This window comes from Hirundo rustica, chromosome 6, assembly GCF_015227805.2.
Source record: "Hirundo rustica isolate bHirRus1 chromosome 6, bHirRus1.pri.v3, whole genome shotgun sequence".
Classification (NCBI taxonomy): Eukaryota; Metazoa; Chordata; class Aves; order Passeriformes; family Hirundinidae; genus Hirundo; species Hirundo rustica.
The window spans coordinates 50,199,164-50,225,772 of record NC_053455.1 but is presented as its reverse complement, the minus strand read 5'-3'; the positions used below and the strand labels follow the sequence as shown (position 1 = coordinate 50,225,772).

Below are 26,609 nucleotides of genomic sequence, written 5' to 3'. Positions count from 1 at the left end.
TGTTGAGGGGATCCCACAGGATGAGGAGGCTCCTGAGGGGAGGTGGGGTCCCTGTGCCCAAGGAACAGCCTTCCTCGCAAGCAGCACCAGAGTGAACCCCAGGAGAGGGGCCCTCAGCCCCCATCAGCCTCTCGTGTCTCCCACATCTGGGCATAAATTAGAAAAGAATGCTGAGTCACCAAAAAACTGTTTCTAAAATGCACTGTTGCACAGGAAAATGATTTTCGAATCTGGAGCAGTATATCTCTGTGAGAGAAAGGGAAAGCTCCAAGTAGTGTCAGCCTGGTTACTTTAACAACTTTGCAACCACAGATATCACCATAGACAGTTTACATCCCCATTTTATTTTCACCTGCATTACCCAGAAGCTACAGTTTCAACTACCACTCTGCCTTCATTATAACTAACCCTCAACCCCATGGCAGTTTTCAGTTTCTTCCCTAGGCTGAGCAAATCCCTCGATAATTTATTTTTATCTCTGATTTGTATAAACTATTGCAATAGCTTCTTAAGAAAACAAAACTAAACTAAACTAAAACAAAACAAAAAAAAACCAACAAACCAACAAACAAACAAACCCCCAAAAACCCAACACCAAACCTTAACTTGTACCTACTTATCTTGCAAATCAGGATAACAGAAATACAGTGCACAGTGATGAAAGCTTTTCAATGATTCGTACATGTCAGTACATCTCTTTAAATAGGGGTACAGGTTTACAGTATTGAGACATCGTAAGAGGTTACAACTAGAATCTACACTTATTCCAGAAAACACTATTGTATAGAAAGTGCAGCGTGTTTGCTGTAACAGCTAGAATCTATCTATCCACTAAAAATAACTTTTCAGTATTTTTCTGAGCCCTTTCAGAGCCGAGTAAGTGCTTAAAGCCCACTGAAAATAAGAGCAAAAAACCCACCAGGTACCACAGCTTGAAACCAGGTCGGAATGAAAATCCACAAATCAAACCCCAAGCTTACACCAAGCATTAACACATGAGAAGGTCGAACATAATTCCCATAACTGTTATATCTGCACGGGTGTCAAGATTTTTGTCCTCTGAGGGGAAGGGAAAACCAGATCTGAATACAGCTAAGGTTAAATGAGTGAATAGAATAAGGAAAAAGGAACAGACCTGGGAAAGGATACCCGGGAATACATTTAGAATTCCCACACGGCAGCTCACGAGCGGACACGGGGCAGTGCCCGGCGCAGCGAAGAGCTGCGCACAGGACGCCGCTGTGGACAAGGAGCGAGCTGTCACTCGAGGCACAGGGGTACCAAGCCTCAAGCACGGCGCGGCCCCAGGGACCACGCCGTGTCCCGCCTCCCTCACGCCGGTGCCTCCCTCACGCCGTGTCCCGCCTCCCTCACGCCGGTGCCACCCTCACGCCGTGTCCCGCCCCCCAACCACCGGTGACGCCAGCGGCAGGCGCGGGCCCCGCCCCGCGGGGCCGCCACGTTCCCCTCTCGGCGGCGCGCGCGTCACGGTGGGGCGGGGCCCGCACGACCCAATCGAAGCGCTCCGCGACGGCTGCCTCTGGTCTGCGCCGACCAATGGGCGCGCGCCGGGGGGCGGGCGCTGTCCCCAAGGCAACGGGCGCGGGGCCGCTGCGGGGCTGTCGCACCGAGCCGCGCCGATACCAGCCAGACCCGCAGCGCCGCCGCAGCACGCCCGCCGGAACCCCCGCTTCGTACCTGCCATCAGAGTGCACCTCGTCCTTAGGAAGCAGCGGCTCCTGTCCTGCCGCAGCAGGACCCGAAGGTAGCGCCGCCCGTCCCAGTGCCCCCGGCGGCGGCGCGGAGGCCTGGCGGCGGGGCAGCCGCTCTCAGGGTCGCGGGGGGACGGAGGGGTCTTAGCGCGCTCCCGCCGGCCGAGCTGGGGCGCGGGGTGTGGCGGCGGAATCGCGGGGCTCGGGGCTGCCGGGCGTGCGTGGCGGGAGCGGGCGCAGCTGAAGTTTTCCTGGAGCGCCCTGGCGCCCGCCGGAAAGGCTGCTCCAGGTGTGGGGGTGTGTGTGTCCGTGTGTCCGTGCCCCCTCCATTTGTCCCTCCGTCCCCCCGGCCGGCCCGCGGCTGTGCGGGATGTGACGGGGAGCTGTAGAGCACTAGCAGAAATAAAGGCAGAGCTGGCAGCGGCGGCAGTTGCAGAAATGTTGAGCGGTTCGTAATTGCACGACCGCAGGGAAAACTTGGGCGGGAGACTCGACGAGTTTCACTAGAAAGGGCACAGCTCCTCAGCGTTACTGCCGTAGAGCCAAAGAACGGTTTGGGTTGGAAGGGACCTTAACGATCATCTGGTTCCAACCCCGTGCCTTGAGCAGGGACACCTTCCACTTGACCAAGCTGCTTAGAGAGCCATCCAGCCTGGCTTTGAACGCTTCCAGGGATGGGGCATTCACAATTTCTCTGAGCAACCTGTGTCAGTGCTTCATCATCCTCACAGTAAAGAATTTTTTCCCAATATCTAATCTAAACCTACTCTGAGTTTGAAGCCATTCCCCCTTGTCCTGTCACTACATGCTCTTTTAAATAGTCTCTCTTCATCTTTCCTGGAGGCTACCTTCAGGTAGTGAAAAGCTGCAGTTAGGTCACCCTGAAGCCTTCTCTCTTCCAAGCTGAACAATCCCAACTCTCAGCCTTTCCTTGAAGGAGAGGTGCTCCATCCTCTGATGAACTTGGTGGTCTCCTCTGGACTGGCTCCAGCAGATCACTCTCCTTCCTGTGCTGGGGTCCCCAGAGATGACCGCATCTTATCTATGCTGTTACTGTAGTATGTCTGGAGGAACTCAGGAAAGTAGTCCAGTGCCAGGCTGGCTGCTGCACTCAGAGAAAATTCCAAAAGTGGAAAAGTTAGAGAAGTAATGTTTTTTGCTGAAATGAACACGGCTAAGGCTTTCAAAAGAGGTTTGCATTTGGCAACACTATTTAGTAAGCCGGTAGGAGAAAAAAGCCTTCGTTGTTTGACTTACAAGTATTTGCTGTGGAAAGATAACATCCAGTAGTTTAAACATGAGACCATCACAGTCTCAACAGTGAAGTGCCTGTGCACCCATGGTATCAAGTTCAATGTGGAGGTTTGTTTTGGTTTGGGGTTTTTTTTGTCATTTTGTTTTCTCTCCGTGTCAAGACAAGTCCTGTAGCTGATTTAGTATTGGTGCACCTCTAGTCTGAATTCTGAAGTGACTGTCCCTGTCAACCAAACAGAGGAGCACAGGGAAGATTCCTACCATAAAGACTGGATAGGAGCCACTCAAGGACTTTGAAACCAGGTTTTGTGGTAACCTTTATGGACCTCTGCTTAAAACTCACGGAAAGTTTATGGGAGAAGTCCACATTTCTGCACTTAAGATCCTGGTATGTTTCTTACTGTCATTTACTACACAATGATCTTGTACGGTCACAGTGCTACATCCACCATAGGCCACAGATTACTACCCTGATTACATACAGGACTTCCTAACTGTCATCATCTATTTTGCCTCTTACTTGCTTCTGTAATCTCTAGAGTGGTAGCAGTATTTTGTTTCAAAATAAGAAAGATAATTATATTAAAAAAAATAACATAGGTTTAAGCAAATTGTGCTGATTAAAAACAATGTGAATCTCATTCACTTTTAACCAAGAAATTTAACATAAACAAAGAAAAGGGGGAAATATAATTGTAAATTAATATTGCCTGTTGGGTCTGCTTGAAATTTCTATTAGCAATTGGATGCAAAGGCATCTGATGTAAGTTTGTTATAACACTGCCTGATATACTGTTATTTGGTATCTGAAATTATATTAAAAAAACCCCCACTGGGCAAATGAATGAAATCAGAGTCAAAAGTCATGTTACTATCAATAGTTTTTGCTCTTCCATATGTGGGTTGTTTGACAGATGGAAGAGCAAAAGAAACTGCATTTCATTAAAACCATTTTAGTAGTTTTCAATTGTAAAAATTATTCTTCATCATAGTTAATTCAGGAGAAGACCCCTTTCATGACTGCATTTCTCCTGCTAGTCTTTATAAAACTAGAATGGGATGTTGATGCATGTTTTTGTTTCTAAACAAGTAGAAATCAGTAGAAATTAGCAAACTGTGAACATAAATCTCCTTAAGCAGCTATCTTTAAGTGCCTAAATATTTTTAAATCTGGCTCCACATTGTTAGATCTAGATTTATTCTGGATAACTATTTTGGTTTTTTGGTTTTTTTTTGAAGGGGGGAAAGGTACCTTGGACTCCTGGGGTATTCAGGGCTTACTTTAGCATGATCACTTGTTGACTAGAGCAAAATGCATATTGTTAGAATAGTTGAAATACTTTTTGATTTGTGTTAGGGTTTGAGCTAATTCATTGTTTCCATATAGTAGCCCATTTGAGGTTGCTTTTTACATCAGCATTGCCAAAATTGCTGTTTCCTATTTATGAAAAATGAATTTATGAGGCTCCAAGTGTACTGTTGTATTATGTTCTGTATGGGACCTGAAATCAGAGTGCGGGAAGCTATACTTGTAGCAGTACTTTTTTTTTTTTTTAATTTCCTTTTGAAGTTGATAAGATTTTTATCAGGTATATGTTGAATTTGGTACAAGTTTATGCTTGACTGTTGGCTTCATAAATCTTTTTCTGAGCCAACCTTGTTGGAAAGAATTAATAAAACCAAGCAAGTTGCTTTGAAAAACAAGGCTTATATTTCAACATTCTTCAGTTGGTAAGGTAACTTTGTAGACAGTGCTATCTATTTTTTTTGAAGCAAGGGTAGGGAAATTCCTTGGAGGCAGGTGATATTATAAATATGTGTATGTATCTGTGTGCACAGAGGTTTTTAAAGGATGAACCATTAACATTGCAACAAGAAGAAGAAAAGTTTTCAGACTTCACTTAGGACAGAGCTAAGCACATGTAGCATCAACCATACAATTTGCTTCTATGCCATCTTTCTTTCTGGACGTAGTTGTGTTGTTTTGTGATATTATCCTATCCACTGTATGTGGTTTGAACATAAAATTGCTCTTTCCCACTCGAGCATTCATAGTTTGTGTTACTATCGGGTGACTCACTTAATAAAACAGCTGAAGTGCATTTTTTAAAAGGAGGTTCTTTCAGCAAATGTTGTACTAGGCACAGTCGAGGCATGCTGTGTTTTCTGGGGAGCTGAAAAAAGCAGCTGTTCCATCAGCCAGCTTTTAGTTGTAAAGAGAATTAAGCAACTTGAGTGCAGTGAAAATGGAACAAATACAACTCAAAAGAATTTAAGTCAAGTAAACAGGATGGGGAAAAAGGATTCTGCTGCCTTTATGTACTTAAATAATACTGTTTAATAAAGAACTATTTCCATGCAAGATTAAAATGCTTCTTGAAAAAATAAAAAAGGTCTCCTGGTGCAGAGAACTGAGTGGGATGTGCTCTAACAAAAGATTAGTACAATGTGACCAATGTGAAACCTGTTGGATATTGGCCAGGGGAAAAAAAAACACAAAAACCAACATCTGAATCATGGGGAACAGCACTGAGAGAAGAGAAAAGAAAAATATTTGAAGGATAACTTTATATACAAAATTGTATAGCAATAATAGCTGATTTAGTTAGTAGCTTGCACGTTAACTTCTAAAAGGATCTGCTTTCATTTGGTAAGGGAAGGGTGCAGGTGTTTTTGTGTTTTGAATGTTAACTATTGCAGCTTGTAACCATTTCCCTTTGCATGACATTCCTGCTCGTGTCTTCAAAGAGCAAACCCTGTGTAGGGGACTGGTGTCCAAATGAAGAGACACCCTCACCATAACCAGAGGTTTACAGCTTAACAAAGTGAGTGCGAACAGGTTTTTCTACTTGCTTCTCAAAATTGCTGCCACATGTCAGCTGTGCTTATGCCAGATTAACCTCATTGGACAAACAGTGTGAAGAAAATGCATTAACTATTGATTCATACCTTGCTTAAGGTATGATAGCTTAGGGCATCTGTGCAGCAAGTGCTCCTGAAAAAACAGGGGGGAACTAACACTGTTTCCAAGCAGAATTTGGCAGAATAATAATCTGTTTCTGCCTGTTTAATGTAGTTTTTTTAGGGTTCTGTAAGTGGATCAATTTATAGATTTGCAAATAAATTTTAAAGAAATGGAAAAAGTCCATGGAATGAAACATTTCCTGTTTAAACTGTGACACGTGGACAAATATACTGCTGTTTCAGAGAGGTGAGAACAGATTGAGGATGCTAGGTGACTGGAGCAGACTGATGAGGGAATACTTTACATCTCATTCTAGTACTGAGGGTGGAATATTCTTAGAAAAATAAAAATCAGTAGATATATTTTATCTATTTCCTGGTTCTGCTTTTTTCTTTTTTTAATTCAGCGCTGCCTGTAAATATTTTCATTTCTCCAGTGTACAGCATAAAAATAGGAAGTCACATTGTGGTCATGACTGTAGAGAACATTACAGTTATCCTACACATCTGCACTGTGTCTCACGCAGGTTTAATTATTCCATATCATATCGAGCAGGCATATTGTGAAGTTTGTGAGTAGGTGGGTTTATTTGTGTATTATGTGAATCCAGATTTATGTTTTCATTGCCCATCATGGTACATATGGATTTGGCAAGTACAGATGTGTGATGTGACATTTAGAGCCTTGTGCTGTCTTGCATCATAACCATCCACTGTGCTTCTACATGTGCAGACATGGCATTCTGATATCACTATATTGCTTTGCCTCAGTTTTAGAAACTGACGTGGGGTGTTACTTATTTAAAAATACTTGTGCTTTGCTGGGAGGGTGATGGAGATGTCAGTACCTGCATTATGCTGTTTTCTGGGCAATGGATGCTAAGTTAATGAAAAGTAAGTATGGGGGTTGTATTATAACACTTGGCACCTGTATAAAATAGGTGTTTAGCAGCTTGTGTTACTGTTGCTAGAACAAACTTTAGAAGTAGCATTTTGTAGTTACCTCTCAAAGGCCTGTAGCTCTTTATAATTCAACTTCAAATTCAATCCTGTTTCTTTGATGTTGATAGAAATTTGTGATTAACAGATAATCAAGATTACTGGCAGGCAGCCTGCAGCTTTTCTTTTCCATTTGTATTTTTCTGTTTGTGCAAGTACACTGGTGACTGTTTTCTGCTGACTGTCTTGTTCTATTGGCTCTCGCTCCGTTTTTTGAAATACTTGGAGAAGTTATTTTTCCTTTTCCCTGAAATCTTAGGATATTTGCTTTGTTTATGAACTACAGTATTTGTCAGTTCTACAGCACTACTTTTATGATTAGTTCTCTTTATGTACTACAAGTGGGAATGTTTGTTTATCCCTTTTGTAAAGATAAGATTGATTTCTGATACCAGCAGATTACAGTTGTGCTACCTTTACATCTAGATGGGCTGCTTTTCTGACTAAAATCACTTAATTTCCAGATGACAATTGTAACATTAACTCTCTCCATCTGTCTTTGAGGAAATAGTCAGCTGGGCAGATCCATAACAGTTTTTATTTCTTTATTAAAGCTTATAGAAGTAGGAAGAATAGTAATAGTAGTACTACTACTAATAATAATAAGCCACAGGGAAGGAGTGTGTATGCTGTGTATTATGTACTGCTGATGGCAGTGAGCAAACTGACACTGCTCCTCTTCTGCAGCACCCTCTGTGATTGTTCACTTGGTGGCTCTAGTACAGAAGAAAGCCACATCTCTGGGTCAGACACATGGATGCACTCTAAATGCCTGGGAAGGGATGGGCATCCAGGAATGGGTTTTCAAAAGTCCTGAACTCTTAAAAGCAGCTGGCATCAGGCTGAGAGTGGAATGAACGCGCTTGGTGGACCACAAAGGGGAGCCCCACTTTTCTTCTCATCCAGCCTTTTCTCACTCTTCCCTACAGCTGCTGAACTTGAGAATTGTGCTGAGTTTTTCTGGCAAGTGATTAATGTTAGATTTTGCAATGGGCCTGGTTTCTTTCCTCTAATACATGTCAGAGTAGAAGGTGCTCAGTGGCTCAGGTGTGACTGGCACACTCTAAAGGTTGACTCACGTCTTAGTCACCTGTTTTTCCTAAGGAAATTTTGGTGAGTATAGTCTTGGACTGTTAGATACCTAAATAAAGTAACTCTGTCTTCACTAGGTAATTGTTTTTTATTCTAATAAATGTATTTCCAATGTACTTGTTATATCACAGTTGGGTTTCTCAAAATACTGTGGGAAATGCTGTGTTAGGCACAGTTGTCTGCAAACAGCTGTGGTGATAGAGATATTGTTTACTTACCCATTTTGGATTCCTCTGCTTTTAATTATTCCTGGTATGTGTGAATTTTTTTAGCTTGTTTTATCAAAAAAGGTACAATAAAAACATCCACTGCACAACCTGAAGCAAAACTGCCTGATGAAGTCTTCTCAGCTGCCTATTACATCAAATAGATATGAAGAACATACTGTCTTTCCCATTATGTGTGACAGCATGTAATTACAAAAGTTAAAAAACCCCATTGCCCATGAGCACAAATTCCACAGAATGTCAGCAGAACCAATGGCACTTATTCTGATTAGGTCTTTTGTTTGATCCACTCTGCTGATTATTGCAGAGGTAGTTGAGGATGATACAGCTCCAGCTGCCCATCCCAAGTCTGGAGGTGATTAGTGCTCCCTCGTATGGTGTTTGGCAGACCAACATGGTTACTTATATCTCGGTTGTTTCAGCTCATCATGAACATTTTATGTATCAGTATTCCTCAGGAGCAAAGAAAAAGTCTGAGAAATCGAAGTGTTCATAAAATTCTAATCTTCAGCCTAAACTGGCAATCCTTGTCTCCACAATTGTTTATGTTATTAGAAGTTGTAGCTTAGGAGCTTTAAGAGGTGTCTTTAAAATGTATCAAAGACCAGATGTCATAGTTGAAAGTGTTTGCTTTAGCAGTTGCTGTAGGCAAAAAATGAGTCAGTGCCAGACCTGAGGGAAGCACCTGAGTTTCTGGCTTTCTGTGCTTCTCTGCCATCACTTGTTGGGCTTGAGCATGCTCATGTCATAGCCACATAATGATTTTCTAAAACACTGTTTATACACCTTGCATAACTAGAGCAGTGTATAATAATAATAATGATAATAAATTACTTACTATAATTTTGTATATATGAAAATATTATGGTTGGAAAAATAACCATCTATCAGGTTCCAGATTTTTAGTATTATCAGAAGGCTATGCTGTTAAAAATGAATACTTCAAACACGCATAACCTTTTTAAAAATGTTTTTCAAAATGCTTAGAGTGTGTATAGTTATTATATCCTTGATAAGTATTTTTGGGTTTATTAGCTTTGTTTCACATGCATTTCCTAGACTTCAAGCATACTTACATCCTTTCACTTAGAAATTACTAGACAGCCCCATTCATATTCTACAAGAACTTCAGCAAGTTGGGGTTTTGTTTTACCTTTAGTACTGAGCTGAGTCTTGACATCTACATCAAGATTAGGTGACTTGAAGACCTAATATTTGTTAGTTATTGTCATTATCTCCTGTGATTAAATGCTGTTGAAATAACAAACCTAGGCACAGCATTTATACAACAATATTCTGTAATAAAAAACAACCAAAATACTGGAACTTTGTAATTTTTAAAAGCAGTGGTGAATAATTAACTCTTTCACTCATCAGGTCTGTAAGTCCCTGCAAGCCAACAGTTTGTGTAGAGGTGTAGAATTTAACTTACCAGTTCCAGCAAATCAGTCTGGGTCTGGTTTCTTTGTTTGTTTGTTTCTAGGCAGGACTAGTCAGATTTGTGAATCTTACAGCAGTGCTGACATCCAATTTCAAATTGGATCAAATTGGATTGCTCAATGTGGCAGCAACAATAGCTCCTGCTATCCCATCTGGTAATGATCAGATATTAGTTATTTTTAAAATTACAAGTAACAGGTATTTGCAGACCATAATCCATTTAGGCTCCTTTAGCTGAAGATGTGATTAAGAAAAAACAGTTTTAGAAAATTCTTCTAATTCTTGAGTACTTTTGTTTTCCTAGCAGTTGAATAAGGGAGAATAAAGGGTGTCAACAATGCTTAATATTAAGTATGTACCACTATCAACATTTATTGCCATAGTAAAGGGCAGCTTAACCCAAGCAAAAGCAATATATCTCTGTCAAGTACCAAATCATGTAGTCAGGAAAACTGGCACTGACACAATAATTAGTTTATCCCTCTCACCCCTCCCCCTAAAAAGAGATTTGGTGGTGATGGACGTAAATACTTTTGACAGAACTCGCATGACTGCTAAAGCACTTACACAGAAATTCTCCTTATAGCAAGTATACTTTCAATTTATTTGACTGCACATTACTTCAATATTATGTCTTAGACATATCTAAGCTAAATTTAGACAGTCCTTGAGTTGCAACTTTCACCTTCTAGGAGGTGATTTATATTACCAATGTAATACTGGAGTTTACTCAAATTTCTTCTAGAATACCCATAGACAGTGGAGTGTCACAGTCTGAACTGACCAAATTATCTCAAGAGCCTGACTTTGCTGTCAGATGCTGGATTACCATCATTAGTTTTTTTAGCTGGATTCCCTGTACTCACTCTATCTAATTATTCCACCTTTGTAGCTTCTGAATAAATTATTTTCAACTAAGTTTGATAGAGGGGAAGAAGACAAAGGTGAAGAACTCAAAGTGCTCAGTGCACATCAAATTGTGTGTGAGTTAGCTCCACCTAAGACACTAAAGAAAGGGTGCTGAAAACCAGCTTAATGAAGCCCTCGTCTCAGCAACAATTGTAGGCAGCAAGAAATCTGGTCATTTTTCAGGAATCTCTGTCTACCTGAAATACAGATATAACATGGATTGTAAAATATTCTTCCTGCAAATAAATTTTGGAGGGGATCTTGACTCCAAATTAAGCAAAGTATTTCAGTGTTGAAACATAAAATCTACTGGCATTACTACACTAAGATCTGATTTAATGTCCCTAACAATCTTTAGGAGTATGCCAATAAATAAAGTCATGATCTGAGTAGGAATGTCAGTATTATGTGAGGTTTGACCATCCTAAATAGGTGTTCCCATCTGTTACTGATAATACCTCAGCATGTTACAAACCTCTCACCATTTACAACTTAGGTTTGGCATGTAAGTGGAAGCCAGTCTGAAGAAATCTGTTTGCCTAGGAATGGCCTTTAAAAATTAAGGCTGTACTCACTTCTTTGAGTTTTCATATTCCTTGAGAGCAGGACATTGTGAGGAAATGTGTTATTACAGGTATCTATGTAGGAATGGAAAAATATTTTCCTCAATACAGTAGGATAACATGATGTATGTTAATGCTTGTGACCTGGTCTCATTTCAGATGAAGAGGTTATCTATCCTGCTCCAACACTGTCTTTTGCTGATGACATGTCTCCTAATGGCCTTGGAAGCTGTACCTATAGACATAGATAAGACAAAAGTCAAAGCAGAGGGCCATGTAGAAGGAGAGAAGGTAGAAAATCCAGTAAGTATAAAGAAACTGATCTGATTAATTATGTTAATTCTGTAATCTGGATATAGCAAACTCCTTTGGAAAGAAACTAATATTCCTCAGTGTTGTCAGTGTGTGCCATCTCTACTATGGGGAGGTTCTGTTTAAGTCTGCTCTTTGTTTTTTTTTCAATGAGCTGCTGAAGATGAGGTGGCACATGGAAAGAATTCCCAGCTTACAACAGGAGGAGCATACTGTTCCACAGAGACTTTTACTTCAAGTGATTGGGTGGTGCCTTAGAAAATTGTACTCACTGATTCCGGTTCAATGTTTCAAATAGAATAGTAACAAACTCATTTTAAAAAGCCACACGCTACATTAGTGTGACAGATGTTTGTGTATTACAGAGATTCCTAATCACTTTTCTCTTCTTCCTTGTCAGTTGCTGAAACAAATGGATCATAAATTGCTATTGGGCAATGATGCAAATCTGAAAACACAAAGATATGTAAGACAGCATAGTGCCTGTGTTGCTAAGATTAGATTGTCAGTTTGGTAACTGTCTTTAAACAAAACTAATTAACTATTTGCTTGTCAGTATAATCTTTCCTCAATTCCTCCCCATTTTCTTTTTTTTTTTTTTTTTTTAAGGATACAGGACTTTATTATGATGAATATCTCAGGCAAGTAATAGATGTCTTGGAAACTGATAAGCATTTCAGGGAGAAACTCCAGACTGCTGACATAGAAGAAATAAAGGTAGGTTTAAAAAAACCAAAACAGTTAAATGGAGGTTAACTAAATCCATAATCATGAGCCATGTATGTTGTGTTCTTTCTTCCTTTAGTTTGTGGCTCTAGGTAGTTGTGCATTTCCCCTTCAGGAGCTAGAAGTTTAGGAAGGGACAAGCCGGAAACAGTCTAAAGTGACAGTCTTAGAGGAGGAGATTCTGCCTTTTGTGTTCCTTTAATCCCTCCTGTTGCTGTTGGCAGCATGTGGTATCTTTTCCTTCTGTGCTCTATCTGGTGTCACCCACCCTTGGAGATTCCTCTCCATTCCCAGGTTCTTGCAATACACATCAGTGGCTGCTGCTGCCTTGTGCCATCCCTCAAGCCTAACAGCCGTCCTTGAGTGGGTGAGGCACTTCGTGTGTCTCTCACAGTTCTTTTGAGCTCAGTTGAGAATATTTGATCAAGAAATTTGTCACAAACCTTATTAGGCATTACTCCTTCAAGGTTATGGTCTTGCTCTTTGGACGAGCAAGATACTTAGAAATTCTCCTTTCTGAAAGCTTTTAGGATACCTCTCTGCTTTCATAACCTCAGGCATAAAATTTTTGAATCTGCTCTTTGAAAAAATGTTGGGATTCTTACAGTGTGGGCTACAGTATTGCCAGAGACTGCCATTAGTCTGCTGTCTTGCAGCTTATGTCTAATGGAAATCCTAAAAGCTTCTTTCTTCCAGTGTTTATGCATGACTTCTTTGTTTTTTGACAGAGTGGAAAGCTAAGCAGAGAGCTTGATTTAGTAAGCCACCATGTGAGAACACGGCTGGATGAACTAAAAAGACAAGAGGTAGCAAGATTAAGAATGTTAATTAAAGCTAAAATGGATTCTATTCAAGGTAAGAATACAGAATTTATCTAGGTGAGTTAACAGATAGAATTGTGTTAGAGAAATGTCAAAGTCCAGCAGTTGTGCACTGTTTGTTGTCACCAATAATGACTAAACTGTATGAGTGTCCTTTCTGAGCTGGCCTAGAGCCATTAAAGACCTGTCTTTATAGGAAACTGGGGAGAAGAGAAAAGCCATCTCTGTTTTATAAATAACTGTGCTTGTTTCTGTCACTGGATTTTTCAGATACTTCTACCTCTTGTTTTCAAACTCTTATTTTTGTAATGCATCAGTTCGTAGATTACTCATAGAGAACCATTAACATAGTAGGACTGTATTTAAGAAAAAAACATGACACTATTTCATATCCTTAGGGGGTAGAAAATGAATTTTTTTTGTCAGTATTTTACTGTTATAAAGGTGTTTGCAAGTTTTTGAGGGGAATCCCAAGGAATTGAATACATAATTCATCAAATAAAGTACTCCTAGAATAAGGATCTGTCTTGCAGGCTAAGCTAATTTAGATGTGGCAAATAGACTGAAGAAGTGTGCACGTGCAAATAAATGTTCATGGGGATGTTGTTCCTGTTGCAGACAAGCAGTCCAGTGACATCATGGTGACATTCATAGCTAGGTGACAGCAGCTAATGATATCTGGGTGTGTACACAATTGTTTTAGGTATTTTGAAGTTTAATGGACTGATTACTTCTACCCCTCTTTGCTTTCATAAATCAATAGCAACTAATGGAATGTGTTTCGGAAAAATAATTCCCCCCAGCACCTCAGATCTTACTGTGTAAATGTGAAATCTAACATTTGGGCTCAGATTATCGCAGTTCAGAATACTCGGATGAGTTACTAAGATGTAAAAACATTTTGCAGAGCTTATAGTCAGCTTTGCCCAAGAGTGCTTCACATCATATACAGGTATGGCTATAAAAAATACGGCTATATAAAATACAGCTGCATCTACACACCTAGACAACATCTTGGAATATGCACGGGGGAATTCTATAGCAGCAGCAGGCAGAGTGGTTTGACTTGCTTTTATTTGCTCTTGTAATCTTTTCCCTATAACACCACTCTTCTGTCTGATCTAAAAAAGAAAAAAAAGGCACACAAACCCCTCCTCTTTACTTTCCTCTCAGCTGGATCAGGTTTAAAAAACCTCAGACAACTAGATCTGAGATTATAGTCAGCATATATTCAGTCCTCACACAGATGTGTTTTTAAACAGTTTCATGAAGATCCTACTTGACTGATCAGTACAGGCCAGAGGAATGTTAGGTGTTGGGTCTCAGATCATGCAGTAATGTGGCAAGTAAATGGTGTCAAATAGAATTAATCTTTTCCCCTAAATGTAAGAGATGGAGAAAAATGGGTTTGGGTGTTGTTTTTTTTTTTACTGTTACATTTCTAAAAATGTTTCAAACACAGACAAAGACACATATTTAAACAGAAATTATGATCTCACCAGGGAGGAATGATGATTGAAATCTGCCCTGGCTAGTGTTTGCTGTTTTGTGTTAACACAAACACAGCATTGATTGTAAAGCAGATAGATTGTGAAAGAACAGTATGTTCAAAAATGGGTTTTCCAATTTTTTTTTTTTTTAACAAATAAAATATTCTTAGCTAAACCATCTAGTAAAAGCTTGTCACAACTGTTGTACTTATCAAAGCATGCATTTCTTAGGAAAATGTTATTTTTTAGCATTAGTGTTCAGAGACCGTGGTAACAGCTAGAAAAGCTGTGGCAGAAACCTGATGTTCGTGCATTGTGTGTTCATATTGGTGGGTATCACAAGGAAGAGAAAATGTTTCCAGCTTTTAGACTCCACACCTGTCTCTCCACTGTCTTTCACTTCTCTTTTTTCCACAAATGAAGTTTGAATATGTGCTTATTTGATTTGATACAATTTTACACCATATTGTACATAAATCTTTGGCCAGATGAGTGTCATTTGCAAAATCTCCAGGGCAGTAGAAGAGTTCTCCCCATGCAGGAAAAATATTCAAGTTGTTAGCTTTGGTTGAACACAATTGCAACTATTTAGATAAAAGAGAATAATTTTTTTTTTTTTTAGCTTGTAAAGCTCAAATTGATCTTACTTTCCCTTGCTGAAACAGGAGCTGTAATTTGTGCATGTAAAATGATTGTGTGCAATGCAGCACTGACCCATCAGAAGGAATATAGTGCAAATTGCTATCAAGTGTGTCAGCTTCCTCCAGGAATAGCAATTTTAGAAATGTTACTGTAGTTTCCTCCAACAACGAAAAGATTATTCAGTCCTCAGGGAACCTCAGGCACTTACAAGGCATAAGCTCCCACATGAAAGACTTCTTGACTTTTCTGGATTTTGAATTTATTTTAATGTTTTACACATGTAACTTGTTCTTCCAGACACTGGTATAGACCATCAGGCTCTCCTTAAGCAGTTTGAGCACCTGAACCATCAGAATCCTGACACCTTCGAACCTAAAGACTTGGATATGCTGATCAAAGCAGTGAGTGCAGATATGAACTACTGTGGCGGTTGGGGTTTTAATTATATTTTTTTACTTCTGGTGAAGGGAAGTCCTTTCCTATATACAACATTTTATAAATGACATGCAGTTTTCATTTTCAGAGAAAAGTCAGTTGTCTCCATGCACACTTGAAAACTGTTGCCAGTGTGCATGATGCAAAAGAGTCCATAAGTTTTGGGATGTCATCTTAACAGGACTTAACATTATATGCCAGTACAATCAGCTTTGGGAATAAAACACACCCTTCTGAGAGCCTTTAAATTAAATACAGGTGATATAAGAGTACATTTTTTCCCAAGTGTTTTTTTTCTGATTTCTGTTTCTAAATGATATTGGAATCTCACAGAATGATGTAAATAATCATCTCTAACCTAACCATATGAATTTTGGGATCTATTATGTACACATCAAGCTGAAAAACCACAGCAGAGTAGAATTTGAGATAGCAATATTAAAAATTGCTTATACTGGGCATAGCATTCAGTGTCTGTTCAGCAGATTCAGTATCAGTCACAGGTGTGTGGGGTTTATTCACGGGATGCAGTTATGCTAAGCATGGCATGGCTTTTTATAACTGCTAGAGAAAAACAGACTTCCCAGGGGGAAAAATGTCTCCGATACAATTTAGAGAGAACTACATGTCTGACATGTGAATTTGAACAGTTTTTTTATACTTTCAAAATAAATTGAAAGATAATTTCTGTGTGTTTTTTTTTTTTTTCCCTTGGAAGATTTTATCTCCTTTTTCTGTAGAATTATTTTTTATAGAGATACTATAATTTTTCTAAATATTTCTGAACATCACTTCTGGGAAAATTCTGGTTGCCTTGGAGAACCATATCCTTAAAAGGGGTGTTGTTTTTTATGATATATTTTATTGTCTTCTCATTTCTCAGCTAAGACACTGACAGGGTATAATGGATACTTAAGGGGGTTTTAGCTTTGGAATTATTTTTTAAAACATACAGTGAACCTGAAAAGTGAAATGTAGATAATGGAGAGACAATATCAGGTGTAAACATGCACTACTAAAACATCTTTTAATACTTTGGCCTATATGGAAATGACACAACTTTAAACTCTATACAAGAACTTGTCAGAAATTCTCTTCTCATACCCGTTCTCTCCATTTAATTGTGTGGGGTTTTTAATTTAATCTGTATTAAGCTGCAAACTAAGTCCTATTACTAATGAAGGCACTTTTGTCATTAAACTGTTGGATAAACTGCAAATGTTCTTATTCTGAAATGATCTAAGAGTTAATGGTACTGTTAGTGTAGGACTTGATTAACTTGAGTTCATTTATTGCACACTGATGAGAAAGGACACCTTGAAGCCTTCTTAGAGCACCATGTAATTGCAAAAACTGTCCAACAGATGAACCATTACAAATTAACTTCTGAGAAAATGACCAGGGGAGGAGAGATGTTTCTGCATCACTGTCATATGAAAGGAACCCCCAGCCAGTCTGCCTTGAATGGCAAAATGGCCAGCCTGATCTGAACAATGCAGTGTTATTAATGTCAGATTATGTTACATAATCATCTGTCTGCATATATCTGTATTTTTAGGCTACAAGTGACCTGGAAAACTATGATAAGACTCGCCATGAGGAGTTTAAGAAATACGAGATGATGAAAGAACACGAGAGAAGAGAGTATTTAAAAACGCTGGATGAAGAAAAGAGGAAGAGAGAAGAATCCAAATTTGAGGAGATGAAGAAAAAACATGGAGATCACCCTAAAGTTCACCATCCTGTAAGGCCACATCCTATTCTTACGTGACTGGGTGTGAGCTTTCTTTTCCAGAGAGAAAAGGGTAATACACACAGGGGTGTATTTTGTTTGTTATCATTTGCCTCCTCCTACTGACATGGGAGCAGAGAGTGGGCACACTGCTGAGAGCATTACAAACCCCACTGTACAAACCCCACTGTATAAACTCACGTTCTTTCTGTACAGATTGTTATTTGCTGCCAGAATTCTTACAAAGACACTGAAACTCATAAGGAAGAAACCAGAACAGTATTCAAAACTGTAGGGATGCCTGCATGGTATGTCTGGCCTACAAGGAACTGCATCTCCGTACCACAGATTTACTCTAGGAAAGGCAAAATAATTCAGCTCCCTTCAGCTATTGTTTCTGTGTGGCCATGACTGATCATTACAGGTGCTCCTTTCCACAGTATTAGACCTGACCAAAAGGGAATAGAGGAAAATGCCACTGATTCCATTTGCCACATGACTAATGGGCAAATAAAGCAAGCTTTTCAGAGAAACCGTTATGCAAAGGTTAATGCAGGGAAAATGACACTAAATTGTCTTTTGAATAGTTTTTCTTTGTAACCAATCTATAGGGAAGCAAAGATCAACTGAAAGAGGTGTGGGAAGAAGCAGATGGACTAGATCCTAATGAATTTGACCCCAAAACATTTTTCAAATTGCACGGTAAGAGGTTTAGTTTTAATCTGATGAACTAGTGAAGTGACTTTGTTACATTCTGCTGAGGACAAATTTGTCATATGTTAGGATGAAGTCTTATATCTCAAGCAACTTGGATGAATCTGAATAGTACAGAGGAGAAAATCTTTGTTATTGTTTGTAAATTTCAGGCAATGTTTTAAATCAAGTTTAAAATTTGAAAACATTCAGAGTTTTGTTTAACTACTCCTAGAATCATGCAGGCAAAACCCAGTAGTGATTCCTTAGGGAAGTGTGGGTACTTAGAGGGCTGTCCAAATCTATAACTTTGCTTGCACAGTATGTATTGGGGAATAAATCTTCAGAGGTTTGTGAAGGGGCAAAACCTGCTTTCTCATCATCTCTGCAGATAAGTACCAGACGCCCCTAATCTTTGGAGTGGTCATAGAAGGGCCAAGCCTCTTCAGAAGTTGCAATATTCCCTTGATAAAACAAAACCCCTCTAATCCTGCCTCTAGATTTCAGAGGAATGGGCAGCTAGAAACAATAAGTAGTAACAGTAGCAGAGATGAGGATGCATCGCAAGGAACACCTTGCTTTACATGTGGTGATGTCACCTTGTAACCTTATGTCCTGATACTGTTAAATGCTTCATCATAAAGTGTCCCTAAGTAGAGCCTGCCTGACACTAGGCTGCAAAGGGTTGAATTTGTATATACAGAATTTGACTAATCTCAAAGATGATGATTTAGATAAAGAAAAGCATTCTAGTTTGAGTTTAAACTTTTATCTCAGTTTATGACATATACAATAAGCATATATTACAGAATCATAGAATGGTTTGGGTCCAAAGGGACCTTAATGTTCATCTAGTTACAGTTACTAAATCTTATCTCTTCTTTCTAGAAAAAGATTTTAAAAGATAGCTTTCTTAAATTTTTTGGTAGCTTGTTTTTGCAAAATCAAAACAGAAATAGCTGAAATCACCTGTTACCTTAGGGCTTAGTATATAGAAAACTTTGAAGCAATTACACAAAAATGCTGGGTAATAATTTGAAGCGGATATTTTCTTTCCATTTCAGAGGTAGTGTAACAGTATTCAGAGCACAATGTAGGGTAAAAAAATGGATCATTAATTATCAAGTATTCTCCTCTCTGCATTTGTCATAAAAAGTCATCTTACACTTATCTCAAGTGCTGCACGTATATATAGATTTTCATGCAATTTTTAAATTTTTTGAGGGGTCATATTGTCAGTTAAAGTTTTTCTGCAGAATCTTGTTGCTCCTGAGTCTAATTACAAATTTAGTGGTTAAATGGGGACAACTTGTTCTCAGCAATATTTTTTGGCAGTTGCAGTCTGCGCAATCCTGTGGTGACCTATTTCAGTTTGCTGATCTAAGAAGTAGAGAGATTGCTCCAGACTTGTCCAACCAACCAAAAGTGAAAATAATCTCCAGCCAGTGCCTGATAAAAACCTAAACAGAAGAAACAACCTGTGTAACAAGCTTCTTGTTAAATGTGTACACTGATCCTTACTTAAGTCTTGGAGATTTATTATGTGTATGACTTTCTATATGTACTCAACTTGTATTTTTAAAACTTCTTTTTGTAGATGTCAATAATGATGGTTTCCTGGATGAGCAAGAATTAGAAGCTCTATTTACTAAAGAGGTAAAAAAAAAAATTCAAAAGCTTAGTTTCTTTCAGTAAATGTTTACAGGGGTGTCTGTTTTTCCCAAGTATGTTTAGGGGCTTTGGACTACAAAATAGAGTATTCATGCTGAGTTTCATGCATCCTTAATATTTCTACAAAAGTGTAAAACCTATCAGCAGGCAAAATAAAGTAGTTGAAGCATAGGAGTCAGACATCAGAAATCTAGTGCTCAAGTATTTCTCTGCCCCAGGCTTGCTGGAGGTTCTATAACTAATCTGCACTTACCTGTGTAAATTGCAATGTAGAGAGCTGCTCTCTCTAGATGCAGCCTGATAGAGGTTCTGAAGCTGGACACCTGTGCTCATTCAGTGTTCATCAAGTTCATATCAACAAGTGTTCATCAACAAGTCTGATGAGAAAAAAGGTCCCACTTGTGTGACTTGGCTCGAGGACAGCACTGTGGAAGTGGCTACATAAATTTCATATATTTTATGTCTGCCTAGTTTGAAGCTCATGTGCATCTGATAAAGTAGACAGACTCTTAGTTTCTTTAAGCCTTGGTTTTTTTTGTCTGAAAATTTAACTCTGGTACAATAATTTGCCATAATCTCTTTCACTACGATGAAGATACAGTGCAGTCTTTTTTGACAGATGTCTCACTGTTTTATAGTTTTGTAGTATAAAAACTAATAGCTTGGGGCCTTAAAATTGCCTGTGGCTAGGCAAGTGAAGCTCAATGCCTAAGAAAGCCAAGTAGAAGCACATAAGCATGAACTCTCCAGAAAGACATTGTGCAAGAAGAGAAGCGAGCCATTAAATCTGGCACTGAATTTGTCTTGTGATACCCTGAATGCTTATGGGGTCAACTGCATGCCCTGGTGAAAAAGCCACTCTCTCCTATTCCAGAAACCACGTGGAACCTCTGCCTGCTTTGAATCAAATGTAGGATCAGACTGTGCACACTGAGGTCAACTTGACTGTAACATCCACAGCACTGAATTGTAACAGACCACATGAATTAACTGAAAACTTCATTCTTTTGAAAGAAAGACTCACTTGTTGCTTAAGTACTGTGCTGAAAGAGGAAAACTGCACACACAGAGAACATCTCACACCACTTTTCCAGATATGCTCTGCCATTTGAATGAGCAGCCTTTTCTTCAAACTAACATGTATTAATTTTAAATTTCAGTTAGAAAAAGTTTATGATCCCAAGAATGAAGAGGATGACATGGTTGAAATGGAAGAAGAAAGGCTGAGAATGAGAGAACATGTAATGAATGAGGTGAGGGCTGATTCCCTTTTGTGTTCAAAAAATACAGTTCTCCTAACATGAAGTGTTGTCCAAGTGCAGCGGAAAGGGGTGGCCGGTCACACTGAGTGATGCTTGTGCTGGGATTCATGCTTAGTTACAATTCTCAAGGCCTGTCCCTGTGTTCTGATGTAATGCCTACTGACTAGTTTTTATTTAAGGAGTTCCGGAGAAGGAATTGTTCTATAGCTTCCGTTGTTTGCAGATACTGAGGTTCAACAGAAATTCCTTGTGAGTTGTGTGTCAAACAAGGAAGGCTCTAATCGTGCTTTGGCACTTGGTAAATGGGTAAGATTTAGGTGTGAGAAGAGGGAGTAGAGCAATGTCTTCTTTCATACAGTTTAGCTTTGTCTCTTTAAAAGGGGGCTCGAGCTATCACCTGTGAAAGTGAAAACCTTCAACTGGGTCTGATAGGTTTTCAGCTCAGGAGACACAGGAATGGAAAGAGAGTGTTCTGAACCAATGTGTTTTCCACCCATATTTCTGTATTCAACTGTATTCCTTAAACTTGAGGAACGGTGCAAGGCTGGTCCTTTATTAGTCATAAAGGAAAGCATTTCCTCCCTTCCCTTTAAATGATTCCAACACAATTCAGTTGGGTGGGATTTATGTTTTTCAAAACTTCCCCCTCCAACAGTAGAGATAATTTTGTAACTGTGAGTCAGAGTAATTACCAGAAAGCTACCAAAAAAAAAAAAAAAAAATCATCATACATTCCACTACTAGTATTTGGACTGTTAGCACAAGTGTTTCCAATAAAGCCAGTGAATTTTGAAGTAAAATGTCAGGATTTACTCTGTAGTTTTATTTTTGTTAAGCTATGTAAGTTGTGAGAGAAGTTTTCAGAAAATGTTGCGGCTACTCCCTTGAAACTGGGACATTTTAAAAATTGAAAATGGTTATATTTGATTGATGAAATTAAAACATTGGCTTCTCCAAAACCTGTCCTTTAGATTGAGCTTAATTTTTTGCTTGAAACAGGTTGACATCAACAAGGACCGGCTAGTAACTTTGGAAGAGTTCCTGCGAGCTACTGAGAAAAAGGAATTTTTGGAGCCAGATAGCTGGGAGGTAATGAAAATGTGTTCCAAGTACAACATACAGCACCATTACCAGCACTTGGAGCAGGAAACCAAACGGCATGTCTGTGACCTTTGGTTTTTTTTCAGCTCTGCTCTGGTATGTTAAGCCCCTCAGCTGAATGTAGCATTCAGCTGCTGCAGCCTAAATGTAATGCAGATGTGAACTCCACAAAAGGAAAAGGTCTGGCGCCACCCCGGGGATTGGGAAGAGCTTTTCACACTTGCTTTTCAAATGGAAATGGACATTCTGTTTATGAATCACTTCAAAGGGAAGATAAGAGCTCAGCTGGAAGAAAGAGGATATTTTCATCCTACATCTAAATCCGTAGTAGAGCTTTGTTGAGAAAATAGCTGAGAAATTGCTATTTTGCTGTTTTCATTGAGTGTACACAGTGTCATGTCTCTCTGTTTTGTTCAGGGGATTTTTAGTGAACTTTAGGGAATTTCAGTAAAAAAAAAAACAAAAAACCCATGCTTTCCTGTCTAACATTCATACTTGTATGTATTTTCTTTTAGACGCTAGATCAACAGCAGCTCTTCACTGAGGACGAGCTGAAGGAATTTGAAAATCACATTTCCCAGCAGGAAGATGAACTTAGAAAGAAGGCAGAAGAACTTCAGAAACAGAAGGAAGAGCTACAGAGGCAGCATGATCAGCTTCAGGCTCAGAAACAAGAGCTTCAACAGGTACACCTGTGAGGACAGCATAGATTTGTTTTAATCTTTTCTCTGTCCTTATATGTGTAATGGCTCTTCACAATTCCCAGCTCTGGAGGTTTACCTCTATTTCTCATATGAGTCCCAGCTGAATTCTAAACTAATGGCACCACAGCAAAACACATTCTGGTGTTCTGAATTAAAGCAACTCGGCACTATACCCAATAAGAAAGAACTTACATTACTGCAAAATTTGGTGTAGATGTATGCATTTATGTCACATCAGAGAAAGCTGACAAATTCAGCTGTTTCAAGTTTTTCAACTGTTGTATTTTATTTCTCACCAGGTTGTAAAACAGATGGAACAAAAGAAACTACAGCAAGGAAATTCTCCTGCAGGACCAGGTGGAGAACTGAAAATCCAACCCCGTATGTGTCTTTCTTATAGATACACAAACTTTAAAATAAGATCTGCAGAGTAAAAGTCATTACCTCCATATTTTCTGTTAAATCTATTAACTTAATGCAGCTTTAATGCCCTCTGGGGAGGGGTTCACTAAGCTGCCTTTCAGAGGGAAGTATGTAACTTTTCTAAGTACTCCTGAAATCTCACTGCTTTTAAGTCCATGGTAGGAAACCAGAGTCCTAACACAAGGTGACCAATGGGCAGAGAAGGAGGATTGTGTTGTGTTAGTCTAAAATACTGAAATCTAGAGCATCCAGGGAAGAACAGGAACATACAAAAGACAAGGTCCCATGATCCACGGCTGTATTGCAGTCTCAGGCCTCAGAACAAATCAAAGCATTTAAAATCCTCAGTGGCCAGTTTATGAGACCAATTAAAGGTCTCATAAAAACATGATTTATTTCAGAAAGAACATTGTGTTATGTGAGAATATTTCACAGAAAGCAGAAACAACTTGTAACCTAAGAGTTAACACTGACTAATAGTGCAGTCTGTTGGGTCTCAATCCAACTTCATTGTTAGGCACACAGAAAACGCTTGATTCCACTTATAAACCAGAAAATAGAAGATTTTGCTTGAGTGTCCCTGTGCTAGAAACATTCATTTAGAGAATCTTCATGTTTGGGGCCAGTTTACTGAGAAGTTACAGATGGTTCTGTTCTTGTTTTACAGCTGGTGAACACAAAGCAGGAGATGCACCGCAACACCCAGCAGGAGGTGATCAGCCTTTACCACCAGGACATGTCCAAGAACCAGCTGTCAGAACTGATCAAGTTCACCGTTAACCACTTGTGCCTCAACTTTATAACATCTTTATTATTTGGGGTGGGGAAAGGGTGGGAGGGGACAGGAAATCAGAGTGAAACGTGAACTTTCTCCCTCAGACTGTAAAATCATTGGGAACGTTACAGATGAAGTAACAGTCAGATCTGATTTATAAGTTAAATTAATTTTCTCTCCAGTGCATCAGTGAGGAACACAAGGGGATCATGTAGAGGCTATAACAAAGGAAGAAATTAAAGAAACCATTAATACTAAAGGTTTTTATGGCCAGGGGACTGAGCTGTGGAACTCCTCTCTGACAAAGAGGGAAGAGATGTCTACCATTCTGTGTTTAGGCATGAATCAGAATCTACTCAAAGAGGAAACAGGGAACAGGCCTGGATGTTAAATTAGATCTAGTTTGATATAGAAACTCTTTCCAGAAATGCTGAAACGCAGAGGCTGGGGGAAGAAAGACTGTAGATAAAGGCCTATTTCCAGCACTACCGAATCCTTTCTTCTTTGAGACCAAATAAAAATGAAACTTCTTAATCACAGGAAATTTGCACTTTCTAAAATTTAAACACAGCAAAGAATTATATGGAACAGTGAATATTTTTCATGTTTACAGAAACCTAAGAATTTCACTGAAAGCCTTCAAAAGGAATACTGGATTTGTTGTGTATTGATCTGAACTGTTATCCTTTTTGAGATTAATTCTGTGTAACAGTTGAAAGCTCAACTGGCCCTTGGGACAGTGCTTTTGTCCCTATTTCTTTCATCAGATGCCAGCTGATCTCAAAATTTTGCATGTTATTAAGTAAGCATTTTATGTTGATGGAAATATCGTGCAAAACAGAACAAGACACACTGTCTTTTTCTGTGCAGATTATCCTACCTCCTACAATAAAACCAGATTTTTCAAAGTGCACCATGTGCTTCAGAGAGCTCGTCTCAGACATGAGTCTGGGATTTGTTAAAGGTTTCTCTGTTGACTCTTACGAGTCTTTCAGCAGCTGGTCTAAGGTTATGAAGTGTCCTAAGCCAGGGGTGCTACTTGATTGTATTATTTTGGTATTGAAACAGGATAGGTCCCTAGTATTGCAAACCAAGATTTTACAAGAGTAAGTTGATTTTTATGTCAGTTTTGTTATAATGCTGAAAAGTTGTGCCAGTGCCCCTGCTTCTCACTCATTTCAAACTGAAACTATCCTAAAGTGTAAACCCTGTGTGGATTTCCTTGCTTGCTTGGGTTTTTGTGGTTGTTTTTAATTTGTTTTGTTTTTTAAACACGGGTTGTTCTGATTGTATAATGCTGGCTTTGAATGGTTACACATGCCTCTGCTAGCATCCTTTACATTTCCTTCCTGTTCTGTGGCTAACTGCTCAGTGGCATTAAAAGAGATGATTTGGGGCTCGAGCAAAGAAACAGAAGCACGCCTCTCTTACAGAAAGGTGTTCCTTTCAAAATAAAACTTGAATATTTTAGGCAAACTCAAAAAAACAGGGGGCAGTTGCTAACATTTCATATTGACATTTGGGAAATTTCTCACTCTGAAGAACATTGATAGATGGAAGCCAGGCACATTCCTTCCATGATCAAGGCTTCTTTCATCGGATCTGGGCATATTCACATTCTCCACACAGTGCAGCAGGACTCAGTGCGAGAACAGGTTAGGTTTTCTTATCTGTTTTGTCCTGTTAGTTGTCATGTTGCATTTCCTTCATTTATACCACTCAATTTGACTTATTTTGCCTTTTCTTTTTGTTCTTTAGGCAAGTAGATTACATTTTTAGTTTGCAAAACCAATGTCTCCACTGTTTGTCATTTATGTGCAAATCTAACAACAGTTTGATTTTGTCTTTGTCTGGAGACTAAAGTGTCTTTCAACAGCCTCATCTGTTTGCAAAGAGGCCCAGACATAGTTACAGCTACATAAACTTTCTCTGGGCACAGTCCTGGCTTTGGGGTTGTAGCCTGATAATGGGTAACAGGGTGAGGAGGGAAACAAAGAGGGAGTCATGCAAATGTCATGGTAAAGGTGAGAGGAAATCTTACTGTTTTCCCCATCCCACATGAAAGTTTATAGAGGACAAGTGCTACAGCCACAAATGCTTGTAGAGATTCAAGGACTGAGACCTTTAGTGCAAAAGCATTTTTGCCATACAAATCATTCCTTCAGGCTACTTCTGCCTCTTGACAAATGCCATTAAATGTCATGATGGCTTTGTAATGTAATGTTCAAGCTTCAGTTTCAGTGCAGTCTCTCACATTTGATTGTAAGGTCCTAACTGCAGTTGGCGATTGTCCCCCTTATCCCATTTACTTGGAAACATCCAGAGTTTTGTAAAGAATTGCTGTAACTTGGGAAGTAGAAAGTTATAACCACAGAGAAATAAGGGACTGGAATATCATGGGCACAAGTGCTTATACTTGTATTCTGCTTTTCATTTAGACAACAAAAATGTGTCTCACTTTCTACAGACACCAGCTCCAGCACAAAGATGCAGAGATTCAGTTTTGTATTTGGCTGGGTTTTTGTTAGGAAGATGAAGGGGTAAAATTTGGTTAATGTACAAATTCATATCTCCGGTGCAATATATGTAAAGAAAAAAAAGAGCCCTGCTCCATACTTTGGATTAGTTTTTAACTGGATTAAATGGAAACTCAGCACAGTGA

General features: G+C 39.3%; 1 protein-coding gene across 2 annotated transcripts; it reads left to right on the top strand.

Annotated features, from left to right (window-relative positions):
- The first annotated feature begins 1,604 nt into the window (after positions 1-1,604).
- Positions 1,605-26,609, top strand: NUCB2 (nucleobindin 2). Of its 2 annotated transcripts, none has more exons than XM_040067135.2 (13): positions 1,605-1,765; positions 11,320-11,463; positions 12,082-12,189; positions 12,927-13,053; positions 15,449-15,552; positions 17,145-17,330; positions 17,930-18,020; positions 19,609-19,667; positions 20,843-20,935; positions 21,944-22,033; positions 22,561-22,731; positions 23,049-23,130; positions 23,840-26,609. In XM_040067135.2, the coding sequence occupies exons 2-13, from the start codon at positions 11,320-11,322 to the stop codon at positions 23,950-23,952; spliced, it is 1,368 nt and encodes a 455-aa protein (XP_039923069.1). In that variant the 5' UTR covers positions 1,605-1,765; the 3' UTR covers positions 23,953-26,609. The 2 variants fall into 2 exon arrangements, with proteins under 2 accessions (XP_039923069.1, XP_039923068.2); XM_040067134.2 differs by lacking the exon at positions 1,605-1,765 and adding an exon at positions 3,334-3,354.

Excerpts from the sequence above, each read along its gene's own strand:
- NUCB2 (XM_040067135.2), top strand. The coding sequence starts at position 11,320 with ATGAAGAGGTTATCTATCCTGCTCCAACACTGTCTTTTGCTGATGACA. Across the intron at positions 11,464-12,081 it reads GAGAGAAGGTAGAAAATCCA|GATACAGGACTTTATTATGA; the intron begins GTAAGTATAAAG and ends TTTTTTTTTAAG. Across the intron at positions 18,021-19,608 it reads AACATTTTTCAAATTGCACG|ATGTCAATAATGATGGTTTC; the intron begins GTAAGAGGTTTA and ends TTCTTTTTGTAG.